The sequence below is a fragment of the Candoia aspera genome, chromosome 2 (genome assembly GCF_035149785.1).
Source record: "Candoia aspera isolate rCanAsp1 chromosome 2, rCanAsp1.hap2, whole genome shotgun sequence".
Lineage (NCBI taxonomy): Eukaryota > Metazoa > Chordata > Lepidosauria > Squamata > Boidae > Candoia > Candoia aspera.
In genome coordinates this window covers 133205187-133221916 of record NC_086154.1, presented here as the reverse complement: position 1 = coordinate 133221916, position 16730 = coordinate 133205187, and the positions used below count along the sequence as shown (strand labels likewise).

At 42.7% G+C, this 16730-nt stretch overlaps 1 protein-coding gene across 1 annotated transcript; it reads left to right on the top strand.

The window, feature by feature from the left end:
• The first annotated feature begins 321 nt into the window (after positions 1-321).
• LOC134490555 (myosin light polypeptide 6-like) lies at positions 322-15772 on the top strand. Its single transcript, XM_063293680.1, has 7 exons — positions 322-825; positions 5653-5680; positions 8491-8634; positions 11288-11461; positions 13882-13959; positions 14857-14940; positions 15475-15772. Exons 1-6 carry the CDS (start codon positions 631-633, stop codon positions 14883-14885), a joined length of 648 nt encoding a protein of 215 aa, XP_063149750.1. The 5' UTR covers positions 322-630; the 3' UTR covers positions 14886-14940; positions 15475-15772.
• The last annotated feature ends 958 nt before the right edge of the window (positions 15773-16730 follow it).

Genomic DNA, 16730 nt, shown 5'->3' with positions numbered 1-16730 from the left:
ATCTAGCCAAGTATGTTGCCACTGTTTCCCTTCTCTGTTCCATGATAAAGGAGCAGTCCTGATTTTAGTTCCCAAGGCAGAAGGATGGGGTGGGGGGAGCCCAGTGCAAGTACAAACACTGCAACCCTCTTGAATAATTAAGCCTTTGGTAGCTCCCCACCCCCTGGGGTTGGGACAGACACTATCATTTATTTAGAATATCAATCAATCCAGCCCATCTGCATTAAAGTGGAAGCCCCCACCCCACCCCGTTTGCCTTCTGCTAGCCAGTATGGCTGGTGCAGAGAGCCAGAGGTTTTGCTGAGTGAGCTGGCTGGTTGGCTGGCTGGGTGCCATGCAGACCGAGCGAAGGCCTGGCTGTTCAGAAAGGATGCTTAGCTGTAGCAAAGCCCTTGGAGGTTGCTCCGTCTTGAATGAAGGGAGGACCTAGCATTGCTGAAGGTGACTGATGATCCCATTTTTAGATGCATTCCCACTCCAGACCCAGCAATTCCTCTTGGGCTGACATCATTGTATCGACAGAGCTATTTAAGCTGACACAGGACAGAGACAGCGTGAGCCTGGGGACCTCGCCTCCACGTGCTGCTGACCGTGTCTCTGCTCTTGTTCCACAAGGAGACCCCAGGCGGCATGGCCCCCAAGAAGGACGTGCCCATGAAGCGGCCAGTAGCCCCACCTGCCAAGCCAGCAGCTAAACCAGCCGTGGGAAAGCCAGGATTCCTGGCAGCTAAAAGCAAAGCACCGGAAACAGCGCCAGCGCCAGCGCCAGCACCCCCAGCACCGGAGAAGCCCAAGGAGCCACCCATCGACCTTTCCAAAGTGGTGGTAAGTGAGGCCTGGAGGAAGAGTGAAGCTGCAGGGAATCCAGGTCTTTCCTTTGGAAGGAAATGGAGCAGGAGGAGGACATGAGAGGAGCAGTCTCAGTTCCTTTTCTCTCCAACAAAAGCAGTGCCTTAAGATCGCTGTAGTGTTTAACTGAGGGATGTAACACATCAGAACTAGATATGGGAAGGATAAGCACACTAATCATTGGCAGTAAATATGTCAAATATGAAGAACAGGTAGTCCTCGTTTAGCGACCACAATTGGGACTGGCGACTCAGTTATTAAGCGAAGTGGTCCCTAAGTGAAACCGCAACCATGCTTATGATCTTATTTTAGTTTTACTTTGCTTTACAGATCTGAGAAGGTCATAAATGCAAGGATTGATCATAAGGTTACTTTTTCAACAACATCGTAACTGCAAATGGTTGCTAAACAAGGCAAGCGCTAAACAAGGACCACCTGTAATCACATTATTAAGAGGAGATGGCTAAATACCTATTAATGAAAGAAGACATCCTGATTTAGAAGCCATATATGACCCCGTCCCACTGATTCTCTTCACTCTGCCAGATACTAATAGTTAAAATGGTTTGAGAGAGGCATAGCTTCCCATGTTTTGTTAACTTGTTTTTCTTCTCTAGTCATGAGGTTCTGCAAAATTTTAAAGGGCAAAACCTTTTTATCAGAGGTAGATAGTAGAATAAATACATGCAGCATGAACAGAAATTCCTTTTTTGAGCCACTAGATTTTGGGGGAAGGAGCAGGGGGAGTCAAACGTATCCCCCTCTGGCCCGACATGATGCTTTTCGCAACGTGTCTACTGTAGTTTCTTTGAAACATTGGGCAGAGGAGCTGATGGTTTCAGAGCAAACACTGACTGTTCTAGGGCCTGCTTGCTTGAGAGAAAAGAAAAATGTTGACGTGTGCGCATCCACCAGACATCCATGATGGGCCTTCCCTGGGTGCGCTGGACTACAGTGTCCATCAGCTCTGACCCTGGTGGTTGGGAGTGTGGGTAGGCACCCCCAGGGAAGCTGCTGTGGTATCTCCAAGACCAGCAAAAAGCATGGCTCATTGGCTCGGTTCTTGGTTGTTTATAACCCAGAACCAAGCCAATGTCAGGTGCAAACTGAGCCATGCTTTTTCTAGGTGTAAATCTAATCCGGTTTTGTTATTATGGCTAAATTTTTATCTTCATTTTGTGAGAGCTCTGTCTTTGTTTAACTTTTGTCTCACTAACTTTCCATTGGAAGCAGTCTGGTCTCTCTGACTTGGAATTATTAAGAGTCAAGTAGCTTCTGAACTTCCTGTGACATGTCAAAATAATTTCTTTCATCTGTATAGCTATTGCCCCCATTTCTCAGAAAAGCAAGTAAGAAAGAGGGCAACTTTCTGAATTTAGTTTTTTGTGGAAGGAAGGGAGGGAGGGAGGGAAGGGAGTTGGGGGTACAAGGAGAATGAGAGTTGTAATAGACATTTTGCTAGAGACATTTTGAGATCACTTTGTAATTTATAAGGTAAAAGAGAGATTTTGTTACACAGCAGCTAGAAAATTACAGGGGAGAAAGTTAAATGGCTGCATTCCTTTGGATTTTTGTGCAGCTAGTGGTGTTCCTTTATTACATCCTAGATAAGTTAACCCTGCTTACTTAATATATCCCACTTCTAAGAGGCTGCATGAATTGGAATAACAGACGCCACAGGACATTAATTACCATTACTACAGTGGCATAACTGTTTGCTTTTCAAGGCATCTGGCTGGCCAGAATTGGAAAGAGAACAGAATGCTGAACCCAGAGTTGATCTTTAACTTAAGCTCAACTCCAGAATAAATTGAATGAGATGTACAAATAGTAAAAACAATTATATACACCTATCTGTAGAAACAAGGACTGTCACCATTTTTTTCTGATGCAAGATTTATACAGACACCTGCTTAATTTTTGTCTGTATGCATCCATGAAATGACAGAGATGGCTATTAAGAACTCTAACAGAAATTGAGGAACAAATTTTTATGCATAAATTCAGTTGGAAGTAAGTCTTCCTTCTAGTCTCAATTCCTTTACCAAAGGCCAGCCTGCTGCACCAAGGGAGCCCGACAGTTTTACTATATATAATGATAACTTTGATTTGAAATTTATTTTAACACACAGTTTCTTGGTCTCTGCATCGGACTAGATGCTAATGCCCATGGCTTTCTGAGTTTAGACATTTGGGAGTCTTCACGCTACTTCTAAGCAACTGTGGACAATTTATAGATAAGAAAAAAATAGATGAGCTTCCATTGTTGATTGCTTTCTGCAAGCAAGTCAAGATAGAAGATTTCTGGAGAATTTTTGGTAGTAGATGTTGCTGCTCTTGGGCTGTTACGATGTTCTAGTTTTAGGCATGGTTCAATCTTCACATACCATGGAGGTTTTAGTTTTAATTATAGTTCTGTTACTTTGAATCATGTACTATGGATGTTTCATATTATTTGCACTATTTTTATGGCAGCATGTAAGACTGAACAATAAATAAGTCATTTCCCCATCATAACAGGGCCTCCACTACCAGACAACGGTGACTGGGAAGGTCAGCAAGCTAAGGTTAGCAGGTTCGAAGGGCGAGATAAATTTAGCAATTGAAAGGGCTCTTGTTATTTTAACGACAGGTCCAAACAGCAGGCGCAAAAGCCTGGTATTTGGTTTGCATGCTCAGGAAGCCGGGACAGGGACAGGTGGCTACCAGAAGGGAGGAGGCTTAGCATAGAGCGCAGTTATTTCAACCCTACCTCTATAGCCCTGCTTTGCTGGGATGCCACCTTCTGAGAGCGGGCAGATCAAGTTGCGAGAGGACAGGAGTGTTCAATCAACAGCCATGTTCTTGTCATGCTGCAGGATTCCCGAAACAGTGAGGTAGGGGGTCCAGTTAGGATCCCAAACCTAGAGCAAATGCAAGGCCATATTTCAACCCAATCCCAGAACTCTCCTGCTGAAAGGCATCACTGACCCATACTAAGTATCCTCTCCATGCCAACATGCCCCCCAAGACACAAAGGTGAAGGAGCCTGGCACGGCCAAAACAGCACTGTTGGTCCTATATGGCTGATAGCATTTATTTGCAGCAATGTTCTGTGGTCAGGTTCCCAGACAGAGGCCCAGGCCAACATATCTTGTTTGAAGGGCCCACAAATTCAGTGTCACACTACTTCTGCTTCCCCTCCTCCTCCCTCATTTGACCCTCTGGGTACTCTTGGGAGGAACAGAAATGCCAGCTTTGCTGTACAAAACACTCAAACCAGTTTATAATTTAAAGGAAAGCAAGAAAAAAAAAGACATCTATGCCTCTGGCTAGTAAGGCAAGGAGGTGAGCAATAGATCAGAGGCCTGGAAGAGATGAAGCAAACTAGGGAGCGGGGAGAAGCTATAGGGATGTTCTCAGAGATGATCGGACTCAGGGCCCCTTCAACCCTGACAGCAGCATCGCAGGGCTGGACCGCTCATAGGCATCCAAACCAAGCAAATGCTCCAGGTAAATTTGCAAATAGGTATTGTATTAGATTGCAAATAGGTAATAGCAGGAATGCGAGTGCACAATAACAATGTGTCCACTGAAATACACAGCCCAGCTAAACTTTCCAAGGATATCATACCGTGGTTCCTTAGGCCAACAGTATGGAGCTTTGAGAATTTTTCCTTTGGGTCAACTGATTGGTGGGAATGCAAGCACAAGCAGGGAAGGGCCTTGAGAGACTTGGCCTGCTTCACATCCTGAGACAGAAGGGCTAAACGGATTCACACCACAAATCCTCCCTCTCTCTCTGGCCACAGGGCTGTGCTGCAGTCAAGTGGGACTGTTGCAAATGGCCTTCCTAGAACAGCAGCAGCCACTCTAGAAAACACATACTTGTTTCATTTATTTATTCATCATATTTATATAGCCATCCATCTCACAAACAAGTGACGTTGATACTTGGCACCGCTCTGTTCTCATGCTCAGACATGCATTTATGTTCTATTCACAAGACCTCCAGAAGGTTAAGGGCTCAGAACTACCATAGTTTGGACAAAATTGGTCCTTTGCCATCCTTACACAGCAGTCCATCCAGGATAACCTTGACTTGGGCCCAAACCCAGGCATATCCACAGATGTGCTGCATCGTGTTGGAAAAGATGGTCTTGGTCTGGATGAAGTACTTCACAAGGTTGTGGGGAGGGGGAGGAACACAGTTAATTATTTTTACATTGTCTTATGCTCACAGCTAAGTAGGCTAGGACTATAAACAGATATATAAAAATAATAAATTTGGAGGCTTACACAATTTAATGCGTAACATGTGACCTCATACAATATTTTTTAAAAATAAAACATTGACCTGCTGCACTTAAGAAAACAAATCCTCCATACTTGTCCCTCAGTGACTTCAGAACCAAGTGTTTAAATAAATAATAGAAAAAAGATGTTGGCTCTGATGGGCAGAGTTCATTTCTTTTAAAGAGGCAGCAAATGAAATGTATGCTCCGATTAAGCCTTAAAAAAACAGCAATGACTGGTCAGTGCAGAATAAAGAGCCAGTGTCAAAACCAGAAATCTCTCTCTCTCTCTCTCTCTCTGCTTCCCCATTAAAGTTTAATTTGAATTTTGGACTCTGGAATCTATAGTGATGGGTCACCTTTGCCTAAAGAAGAGTGTTCGTTCTAAAGCCTGTTTTTAAAACAGCGTACTTCGCTAACAGTGGGGTTGATGAATCTGAAAGCATCTTGACCCGTTCGATTGTTTACTGTAAGGATTGCTACTTGTTCTGGTAAATGACATGATTTCCCATCGCTTTATTCTTTCTAGATTGAATTCACCAAAGAGCAGTTGGAAGGTGAGTTAATTACACATCACTGGCCACCAAGAGACCTGGATTTATCTTATCATATGTTTATACATAGACCAACATAAACAAAGCAAATGTACAAGCAAGCATTAGCATAGCACAAGACAACTTTTATTTGTTTCTCCACTGTAACAAAATGACCGCTTAGACTTGATTCCTGAGATTAGAAACAGATGTTAAGGGAACTGGTGTCAGGAACAGTAGCCCTGTATCTTTAACAGAGAAAACAGTAACGAAGATATCCCATTTATTCCATCCCCGTTGTTGTAGGTCAAGCAGTATTCTCAGATTTAATCGGATCCACGCAGAGCTGAATTCTGTTGTAAACGTCTGTTGTAATTCAGAAGAGACTAAATTTATTTTTTATTCCTGTTGGGTCCAGCGTGACCAGATTTGGGAAGGAACATGAACCTGATTAATAGGACGGCAGGGATTTTGTCCCTTTAATGATCACATAGACACAGAAATTTCAGCAGGGACAGGTTGTTAGGCAGAGGTGAAGAACGTGGCCTCTTCAGTCCCATTCAGATATTACAGATCCAGGAATCCCACTGTCACACTTCACAGTGGGTCCCTATTGAGTCTACCGTTCCAAAGCCATTAAGGACACAGCTAATTTTACCATATTCACCTATACTTTGTGTCTTTCTTGGTTGTTATCTTGGCCTATTTCTGAATATACCAAGAAGTGTGGGCACAAATTGTGAAGTGAAAGTTACCGGTGAGGCTGTTTGTGAATTTCCCCCAAGATACTTCGTATTAGGGTATAGACACCTGTCAGCCCTACAAGAAAGACCAGACTAAGAAACCAGCGCCATGCAGCTCAGTATGACTTTTCTTGTAACAGAGTCTTGCAAGTCTGCATGTGCTTCCCCACCCCCCAGCCCCGCTTTTTATCTCTGTGTGAACTGGGGAGGGGCTTGTCTGAGACATTTTCTCAAGTTAGTTTCTTGGTCTGGGCTCAAGTCCCACTCGTCTGACCATTGCCTTGGCAGCAGCTCTTCCTCCCATCCTTCAAGGCCATTCCCTCTTCCCTCTACATATCTTAATTAAAATATTAATTGGCCCTGGGTTAAGTAAGCAGAATACATGCATGTATATATAGATATACTATACTGTAGTACCCTACAATATAGTATATTTCAGAGTTGCTCCTTTTTTCAGTCACCGTTTTTTGAGTCGTAAAAGCAAAAGCTGCTATTAAATACATTTTAATTTTTTAAATACATATGGCTAATATGTGAGTATTTTGTGCTCTGATCTTTATATCTAAAGGTAAAGTAAGGTATTACGAGAAGCCATTCTTAAGTTTTTTGGGAGATTTTTCCATTAATATATTTTGATTCAGCAGGCTAAGAATCCTGGGTTGCCTAAAGATTATCACGTTTGCTCTATAACATGAAGAAAAAAATAATTAAGAGTTCTTCTGCAATAAATGTCTCAGGCTTTAGGGTACTACAAGCCTCCTTTCAAATTTGCTGCAACAGACTTTCTTGTCTCTCCTGAACAAGAAAGAGAACACTTTCAAATGACAGCACACCTCTACTAGGGAGTCTGACTCGTTTTGCGGGCTCATCCTCACATCTTGCGAACCCTGACACAACGGTGTGCCACCAGCAACAAATCCTCATGATGTGCCTTTGTCATATCTCCCGCCTATCATGAAGGCAGCCTAAATTCATCTCTAGCTGGTTGGGTTTTAAAGCAATGTTTTCTTCCTTGCTGTATGCATGACCCCTGAGGCCTCACTGAGGTTGGTAATGACCCTGCTCCTCTTGGCCACCCTTACCCCCACCCACCCCTGGCTGAGGCTGAGTTCTGCCTTCATGGCCATCCAGTTTGGACTGCTGGAGAGACCTGATATCTGGCTCCCACAGCTGCATTTCCCCATGTAATGCCCGGACAGGCATTGTGCCAGCTCCTAACAGCCATAGGCTTAGTGCTCTTTTGGAAGAATTTTTAAACGTGTCACTCAGACAACCTGTCACCGTGCCCCAAGCCTGCCCACCCTTACCCACAACACACGTTAAGGACAGGGATAGTTGGCTGCTTTTCCCACTGGCAGGTGACTCTGATGGGGCAGCAAATTTATCCCACATTAGAACTACAGAGGACAGAAACAGTCACCAGTCTTGCTACAGAAACAGAAAAGAGATCAGCTGTTGGGATAAGGCAAACTAGGCCGGCGTACTTTTCAGACAACTCAGAGAGGGAAGGGATGCTCATTAATGTAGCTAGGAGGAAAAGCCCTAGAAGGGCTTTTAATTATTCTTAGAACTGAAATCTTGCTATAAAATTGAAGGCCTGCTTAATTAGCTCAATTATTAGAGAGAGGGTTAGGGTATAAAATCTGAAGAGCTCAGCTCTGTACATGAGAAGCAATGTCTGGGTGCTATAACAGTGTGAAATAGAAAGATGAATTCCCCAGTGACAAAATCCTGGAAACAACAAGATGATGCCCCTTTGAAGGATCACGGAGATCCTCCGTATATTAAGAGTAAGAACAGCCAAACCCTTCCAGATCACTACCATCATCTCTCTAGATGTTTCCCAGACAGAGCTGGCCTTAGGGAGGACTTCTTATGGACTGTGATGACTGACAGAAACTGGGCAAGCAGATGTTGCAGAGGGCAGTGTCCAGTTTCTTGGGATTACAGTATATGAATCCTCTAGTTGACAGCCAGCAGCAGGGCAAGCTTGACACTTTATCTCCACCAAACTCCAGGCCCTCTGCAGCTCTCTGGTCCAGAGGCCACATCACAAAAGAATCATACCAGAGTTTGATTTAACCTCTCTAGATTATAAGGAGGCCTTTGGGCTCTTTGATCGGGTCGGCGATGGCAAAATCCAGCTGAGCCAGTGTGGAGATGTGATGAGGGCCCTGGGCCAGAATCCAACCAATGCTGAAATCCGGAAAGTCCTGGGACATCCGAAGCCTGACGGTAAGTTATCTCTGCAGTGGCACGTGCAGGGAAAATTATAATATGACCACGGGATGGCAGCAGATTCCAGATTTAAGGGATCCTATTTGAAAATTCAGCCTTCATTTAAGAACAACTCCACAGTAGTTAGGAATATAAAACTGGAAAATGTGAGTTACGTAGCTCTTGATAACTGATGAGGAAGAGCTCTGTCTTCTTCTTGTGCCTTAACTGTAATTTGATCTGCAGAAATCAACGAGCCATGATTTCTGAGGCACAGGAATAAATATCTTAACCTTTAAGCTCTGCTAAAGTTATCGGAAGCATACAGCTGTTCTTCCCGAACATGCTAGGAACCTGCAACATCACTCTATAAATGAGTAAAGGAATTCCTTTAGTATAATTTATATTTGCAAGAATATGTTAAAAAAACCTGGCCCCTGACAGTTTGTTAAAAAACAACAACCATAATGGCCAGCTTTAAAGGTAAAGGTAAAGGTTTCCCTCGACGTAAAGTCCAGTCGAGTCCGATTCTAGGGGGCGGTGCTCATCTCCGTTTCTAAGCCTTGGAGCCGGCGTTGTCATAGACACTTCCGGGTCATGTGGCCAGCATGACGACCCGGAACGCCGTTACCTTCCCGCCGAAGCGGTACCTATTGATCTACTCACATTTGCTTGTTTTCGAACTGCTAGGTGAGCAGGAGCTGGGATTAACAACGGGAGCTCACCCCGCCGCGCGGTTTCAAACCGCCGACCTTCCGATCGGCAGCTCAGCGGTTTAACCCGCAGCGCCACCGCGTCCCCCTAATGGCCAGCTTTACATACAGTGTAATACTAAACCTAAGCAGTAGTTTATGGATCACAATAGCTAGGTTCAGACATTATGCTAAATCAGTGCTTCCCAAACCTGGGTAAATTACCCAAAATTGGGTAAAAGTGGTTTTTGTTTGGGTAACAACACGCAAACCCATTAAATTGACTTAGTATTTCACCTATATTGGGTAAAAAGGAGTTTCTGGTAAGTGGTTTTGGGTAATGAAGGAAAAAGTTTGGGAAGCACTGTGCTAAACCAAAATTAAATTTAGCAAAATGTGTGAACTCAGGCAATGTGATTAAGAAGAGGGATTTATAAATGTAAATATATATACTTTCACTATACTATACATATATATTTAATTTATTTATCAAAATTTGCCACCACCCATCTCCCCCAAAAGAGGGACTCTGGATAGTTTACAATAAAGCTAAAAAAATTAAAATACAATAAAACCACAATTAATACATAAAATATAAATACAAACTATAAATATAAAATAGAATCTAGATAGCAGTAAAAAGTTCTAAATTAGTTCATGTATATATGAGGACCACTTTAAGGCACCAGCCATCCCCAAGAATGACTACTCCCCTTCCTGCCCCAAGCAAGATGGCTGTTAAATTAAGTGCACAATGTAACCTAACTGCACAAAATACAGTATATTAAAGATAGAGTATATTTCCCTAATTTAATTTGCATTTAAAATGTACATTTTTCAAATAATTTGGGTTTCAAGGGATCAGACTGAAAAATTACAGCAGTAAAAAAATGGTGAGCCAGTTTGTGTAGTAGTTAAACCGGGAGTTCCAGTCCCGCCTTAGGCACAAACCCAGCTGGGTGACTTTGGGCCAGTCCCTCTCTCTCAGCCCTAGGGAGAAGACAATGGCAAACCACTTTCGAAATCTTGCAAAGAAAACTGCAGGGACTTGTCCAGGCAGTCGCCAGCAGTCAACACCTACTCAAAGGCACACACACACAAAATTGCAAGGCTAGCAGTTGTGCGGGGCATGTACACGCCCTGGAAACTGGAAGAGCATTAATTGTTGTTTCTATATTGTATTGTACTTTCAGCATATTTTGTAATTGTACTGTACTGTTTAAGCCAGGAGTGCCAAAACAGCACAATCCAAGACAAAGAGGTATCCGTAGGTTTCGCCATAGAAACCTAAGGATGGAAACACCTCCCCTCCCCCAACAGCTCAATATACTGTAGTTTGAATATATCAGTTTCTTATCACGCTGAATCAAAAGGTAGAGGCCAGTATTCGCTTTTCTTTTAGGATAGTGAACGACCCCAGCCACGGCTCTGCAGCAACCGGCTTCAAAGAGAAAAAAGTTATTCGGAGCGCGCGGGGGCGCCCCCGGCGCATCTCTCGGCCCTCCTCACAGCGGACGCGCCTTTTCCGGGGCTTCAGGGAGACGCCGAGCGATGCGCCTGGAGCGCCCCCGCGCGTTTCGAATCACCGTTGCTCCTTCGAATCCGGGTTGCTGCGTAGCAATAATCGCAAGGATTCTGGTTGTAAACCCCGTTTAGTAACAGGGAGGAGCAATTCGTGACCTGGGGCCATATATTCCCAGTCCCGTTTTTGTGACCGTTCAACACATCTAATTTAGTTGTTGTTTTTTTAAAGGTCATGCATGCCCCCAACCCTCGGCTAGTTATTTTTTATTATTTGTTTATTTATATAGACGCCCATCTCACAATAAAGGGACTCTGGGTGGCTTGCGATAGAGAACAATCACAAAATCCAAATGTTCAACAGCTTTCTGAGGCCCCAGGGCTGGATGGCTGGGTGGGAAATGAGTGCTGCTGCTCCTTTTGCACCGTCTCTTCCCCCACCTCCTGATCCCCCGCAGAGCTGAGTTCGAAACGGGTGGAGTTTGAAGAGTTCCTGCCAATGCTGCAGACGATTGCCAAGAACAAAGATCAAGGCACCTATGAAGATTACGTGGAGGGGCTGAGAGTCTTCGACAAGGAGGGGAACGGCACCGTAATGGGGGCAGAATTGCGCCATGTCCTTTCCACACTGGGTAAGGGCAGTCCCACCCTCACCCCCACCCCGACCCCGAAAACGCACTAGAAAGCACCAGGAAAACATTACAGTACGTGGAAGGACTGCTGCAGCCCAGGATCCAGAACTTCCAAACAAGAAAAATTAATTTCAATCTATAGCCACAACCTCAGGGTCACCCTGATCTTCATTTAACATTGGCTGCAATTCACAAGCTATTTGAGTGGCTTTCTATTGCCTTAATGTTAACGTTAGCTCCATTGTAACGTCCGGGGAAATATCCTTTTTCCATTGATGAGGGTTCCTGTACTTCGGTTTACTTTAAAAAATATCAGGAGAAATTTGTGCTCCAGGTGTAAAGTGATATCAGCCTATAAAGGCCCTTTTTTAAAACAAAAGTGAAATGTTGGCTTGCCTATGTTTGGAAATAGTGGCCCAATGTCACCGAGTGACTTTAACAAAGAGGGATTTGAACCCAATTTCCCTAATCCAGATATGACACTTTAAAAAAAACCCAATGAGGATTATGTGTCTTTGATTTGCCAGGATAATATGCAGAGTCAATCTACATAAATAACTTTTTCTCTCTCTTTAAAAGGGGCCTATGTGAACACATATTTAGATATGTTGCAAATTGATCCAATTGTCCTAAGTCTGGTTCAGAGTGAGGTTGAATGGGCCTTAAGAAGCATTGCTAATAACAAGGTAGCAGGAGATGACGGCATCCCAGCTGAACTGTTCAAAACCTTGCAAGATGATGCTGTCAAGGTAATGCGTGCTATATGCCAGCAAATTTGGAAAACACAAGAATGGCCATCAGACTGGAAAAAATCAACTTATATCCCCATACCAAAACAGGGAAACACTAAAGAATGTTCAAACTATCGAACAGTGGTACTCATTTCACATGTCAGTAAGGTAATGCTCAAGATCCTGCAAGGTAGACTTCAGCAATTCATGGAGCGAGAATTGCCAGATGTACAAGCTGGGTTTAGAAAAGGCAGAGGAACTAGGGACCAAATTGCCAATATCCGATGGATAATGGAAAAAGCCAGGGAGTTTCAGAAAAACATCTATTTCTGTTTTATTGACTATTCTAAAGCCTTTGACTGTGTGGACCAGAACAAATTGTGACAAGTTCTTAGTGGTATGGGGATACCAAGTCATCTTGTCTGCCTCCTGAAGAATCTGTATAACGACCAAGTAGCAACAGTAAGAACAGACCACGGAACAACGGACTGGTTTAAGATTGGAAAAGGAGTACGGCAGGGCTGTATACTCTCACCCTACCTATTCAACTTGTATGCAGAACGCATCATGCGACAAGCTGGGCTTGAGGAATCCAAGGCTGGAGTTAAAATTGCTGGAAGAAACATTAACAATCTCAGATATGCAGATGATACCACTTTGATGGCTGAAAGCGAAGAGGAACTGAAGAGCCTTATGATGAAGGTGAAAGAAGAAAGTGCAAAAGCTGGCTTGCAGCTAAACCTCAAAAAAAAAAAACAAGATTATGGCAACCAGCTTGATTGATAACTGGCAAATAGAGGGAGAAAATGTAGAAGCAGTGAAAGACTTTGTATTTCTAGGTGCGAAGATTACTGCAGATGCTGACTGCAGTCAGGAAATCAGAAGACGCTTAATCCTTGGGAGAAGAGCAATGACAAATCTCGATAAAATAGTCAAGAGCAGAGACATCACACTGACAACAAAGGTCCGCATAGTTAAAGCAATGGTGTTCCCCGTAGTAACATATGGCTGCGAGAGCTGGACCATAAGGAAGGCTGAGAGAAGGAAGATCGATGCTTTGGAACTGTGGTGTTGGAGGAAAATTCTGAGAGTGCCTTGGACTGCAAGAAGATCAAACCAGTCCATACTCCAGGAAATAAAGCCAGACTGCTCACTTGCGGGAATGATATTAAAGGCAAAACGGAAATACTTTGGCCACATAATTAAGAAGACAGGACACCCTGGAGAAGATGCTGATGCTAGGGAGAGTGGAAGGCAAAAGGAAGAGGGGCCGACCAAGGGCAAGATGGATGGATGATATTCTAGAGGTGACGGACTCGTCCCTGGGGGAGCTGGGGGTGTTGACGACTGACAGGAAGCTCTGGCGTGGGCTGGTCCATGAAGTCATGAAGAGTCGGAAGCGACTAAACGAATAAACAACAACTGGTTCAGCTCAACAGGCCACGAGATCTACTGGAGTTTCAGAGGGCCTTGAAAACCTGGCTCCTCACTCAGGCTTTTGGCTGGGGTGGGTGAAGGTCCTTCTGAGTTGTGTGTTTTTGTTGTTGCCTGGTTTTGCCAACTTTTTGCTCCTTCTTTCTTATTGTTAAACTGTTTTATTGTATTTTTTCTGAACTTTTTACTTTGTGATCCACTCAGAATTGCTAGGAATTGTGGGGTGTACAACTGTAATAAAATTATTATTTTCAGGTGAGAAAATGACAGAAGAAGAAGTGGATTCTTTATTAGCAGGGCATGAAGATGCTAATGGGTGCATTAATTATGAAGGTAAGATGTTATGCCTATTGTTTGTTCAGAGGATACACAAGATGGTTGGTTCAGTTTGATCCTACAGAAACATCAGAACTTTCACATCTGGCAGGGAAATGTGGCCATAAAATTGTGAATGTTGGAAGATTCTTGCATAAATAGAAAACCCCTAATGGACTTTTTGTGTAAAACAGAAAAAAATGAACTCATGATTTATGGTTTTGATTAGATAGGATAGAGTATAGAAAGAAGAGAGTCATGATGTTACTTTAGAGAAAGCGGTAAATTTATAATTGTACTTATAACTGCTGTAAAGATCGGAAGCCACTTTGTATTTTTTTTCTTTTACTTTTTTTCTTTCTTGCACTTTTAACTCTGATTTCTTTCTTTCTTTTTTCTTCCTTACTCTATATTAATTTGTATTAGTTTTTACCTTTGTTTTTAAAACTTTCAATAAAATCATATATAAAAAAGGAACATTGCATAAATAGGGAGCACTAACATTGTGCTGATATGGGATCTACTGTATCTATCCCCCAGTGCTGATGTAGATGTTAGAATTGCCTAAAGGTTAACAATAGCGGTTCAGTAACTCCTGTTATTTACTGAAAACTAAACCTGGGTCAGAAGTGTTTTTAAAAAAAATCCAAAAGAAAGTCATCAGATGCGATGTTTGCTCTTCCAATGATGTTTGTACTTTATCACAGTGTATACAGGCTAGTCGTTGTATGAAGGTAAATAAAATGGTCTGTAGTAATAGTTTGCAGCCAACTTCTATCATCAGACCGAAGCAACTAGAAGTGGCAGGGATGACTTCTGCCTCAAATTATCTCATTTTATGTGACAATAAACCCTAGGACAAAATTAAGAGAGTGGGTAATTTTAATCTCTTAAATTCTCTTTTCTCTCTCACAGCATTTGTCAAACATATCATGGCAACCTGAGCTGGGGTCTATGAGTAAGTGCAGTATTTCCAAGCATCATTTATGTTCTGGATTGGTAGGTGCTGCTTTCTTTCCCTCCCTAAATAAGGTTCTTCTCCACAACTTTTTCATGGGCAATCCTTCAGCTCTCCTTAACTTGTATGGGATATCTCCGAGTATCTGATTGCTGTTGCAGGCTGTGTTATCCAAACTGTAGACACAGAGTTAGGTAAAACATGCCAGGACAATGTTGTCTACCATGTCCCTGAACACTTGTAATGAAGTATGTGCTAACTAGATGCGACAATTCTTACCCAATGTGTAAAGTTCAGGATTAAAAGTAGTTATTAGAGTGCTTGTTGATAAAAAATCAAAGATTGCCACATTGATCCACAACAGAGTAAAATATTGGCCAAGTATATTATAATAATATTACATAATAGAAAGAATACGATATAAAGTTTATTATATAAATCAGATGATTGGGGAAGTTTTATCACTTTGTCATTTTTTTTTCTGAAGAGACATTTGTGCTTTCTTTTAGTAATTCTTGCCAAACTTTGATACTTATGAACATGAGAGATGCATACTGTACTCCCTTCCTTCACAGGGCTGCTCAAGATGCTGCTATATTCTTAGGCACGACTTCTCAGCCTGCAGTCCTCAGTGGGGTCAATTTCCCCTTTTTTCTACACACAATTTGCAACCCAGCATTTTTCCCCCATGTTGACTGTAAAGATACCTTTATACATATTGAATTGGTGAAACATCAATAAGTGATCATTTATGGAACCAGAAGGGAGCAGCAGCAACTTTCACAACTTCTGTGTGAAGAAACCCACTTCCTTGAATCATCGGGCTCTACAAACTACTCGTTTTTTTCTGAACAATAAAATTTTCAATTTTCAGATTTTCTGATCTCTTGCTTTGTCATTCGTTTCGAAGTGCTGAGGTAGGGCCTGCTTAATATCCAGAAAGCACACAGTCATTTTGAAAAGACTGGGGGAGGGGGCAGGATCTGTCTTAAGAATTTTCTGGCACATCTGGGCCACTGTTTTAGAACAAAATAAGGTAACCACAGATTTAAATAGCTGTGTTTTGTTGAAACCCAAACACTGGACAGAAGGTTATTAAGGCAGAACTCCTTAATCACACTTTGTGCTTTCTATTAGCTGTAGGGGAATTTAGGTTTTTGCTCAAACTCAGAAGAGAGGTATTTGGAAGTTCTGTTCTGGCCTCCAGGCACAGAGAGGAGTGCTAGACTCCCTAAAATCCACATCATCCATATCACCTCTTCCTCCTTTTGTAAACAGGTGTAGACAGATCAACAAGAGGTGTGTGTGTGTGTGTGTGTGTGTGGAGTAAGCTTTTCCCCACTCTCTAAATCTTCCCCTTCCCAAATTGCTCTTATCTAGAAAAAGCAGCCAGTGTTTTCTGATATGTGTAAGTAAGCGTAACATGTTGCTTGGCATTCAGACTTCCAGGGGATAAAGTATTATTATTATTTACAGGATAGCTGTATTTAATTGCCTATTCTAGGGCTACTAGAACAGGGCTGTAAAACCACCAGATGTCAGCAAAGAGTTTTCAGTTCATCTTTCTTGTGGCTGCCTGCATTTTTGCAATGCAGATCTGGTAGCCCTAGCCTCAATACCCATCTCTGAAATCTGTATGTATAAAGAGTACTTTCTGTATATAGCACGTGAAGTCTGTTACAACAGTCCTTTTAAAAAATACTTAAAATTGTAGAGAGCCAGAGAGAAGGCCTTCAAGCAAGTATTCAGACACCACTATGTAAACAAAAAGGACAGAAGCATTCCTTAAGTCCTGGGAAAGGAGAGAGTACTAAGAGTGGGCTGGCTCTTG

What these genes read in the sequence shown, in the direction of transcription:
- LOC134490555 (XM_063293680.1), top strand. Translation starts at nt 631, where the DNA reads ATGGCCCCCAAGAAGGACGTGCCCATGAAGCGGCCAGTAGCCCCACCT. An exon ending in CCATGTCCTTTCCACACTGG is followed by an intron (nt 11,462 to 13,881) that starts GTAAGGGCAGTC and finishes TATTATTTTCAG; the next exon opens with GTGAGAAAATGACAGAAGAA. An exon ending in TGGGTGCATTAATTATGAAG is followed by an intron (nt 13,960 to 14,856) that starts GTAAGATGTTAT and finishes TCTCTCTCACAG; the next exon opens with CATTTGTCAAACATATCATG.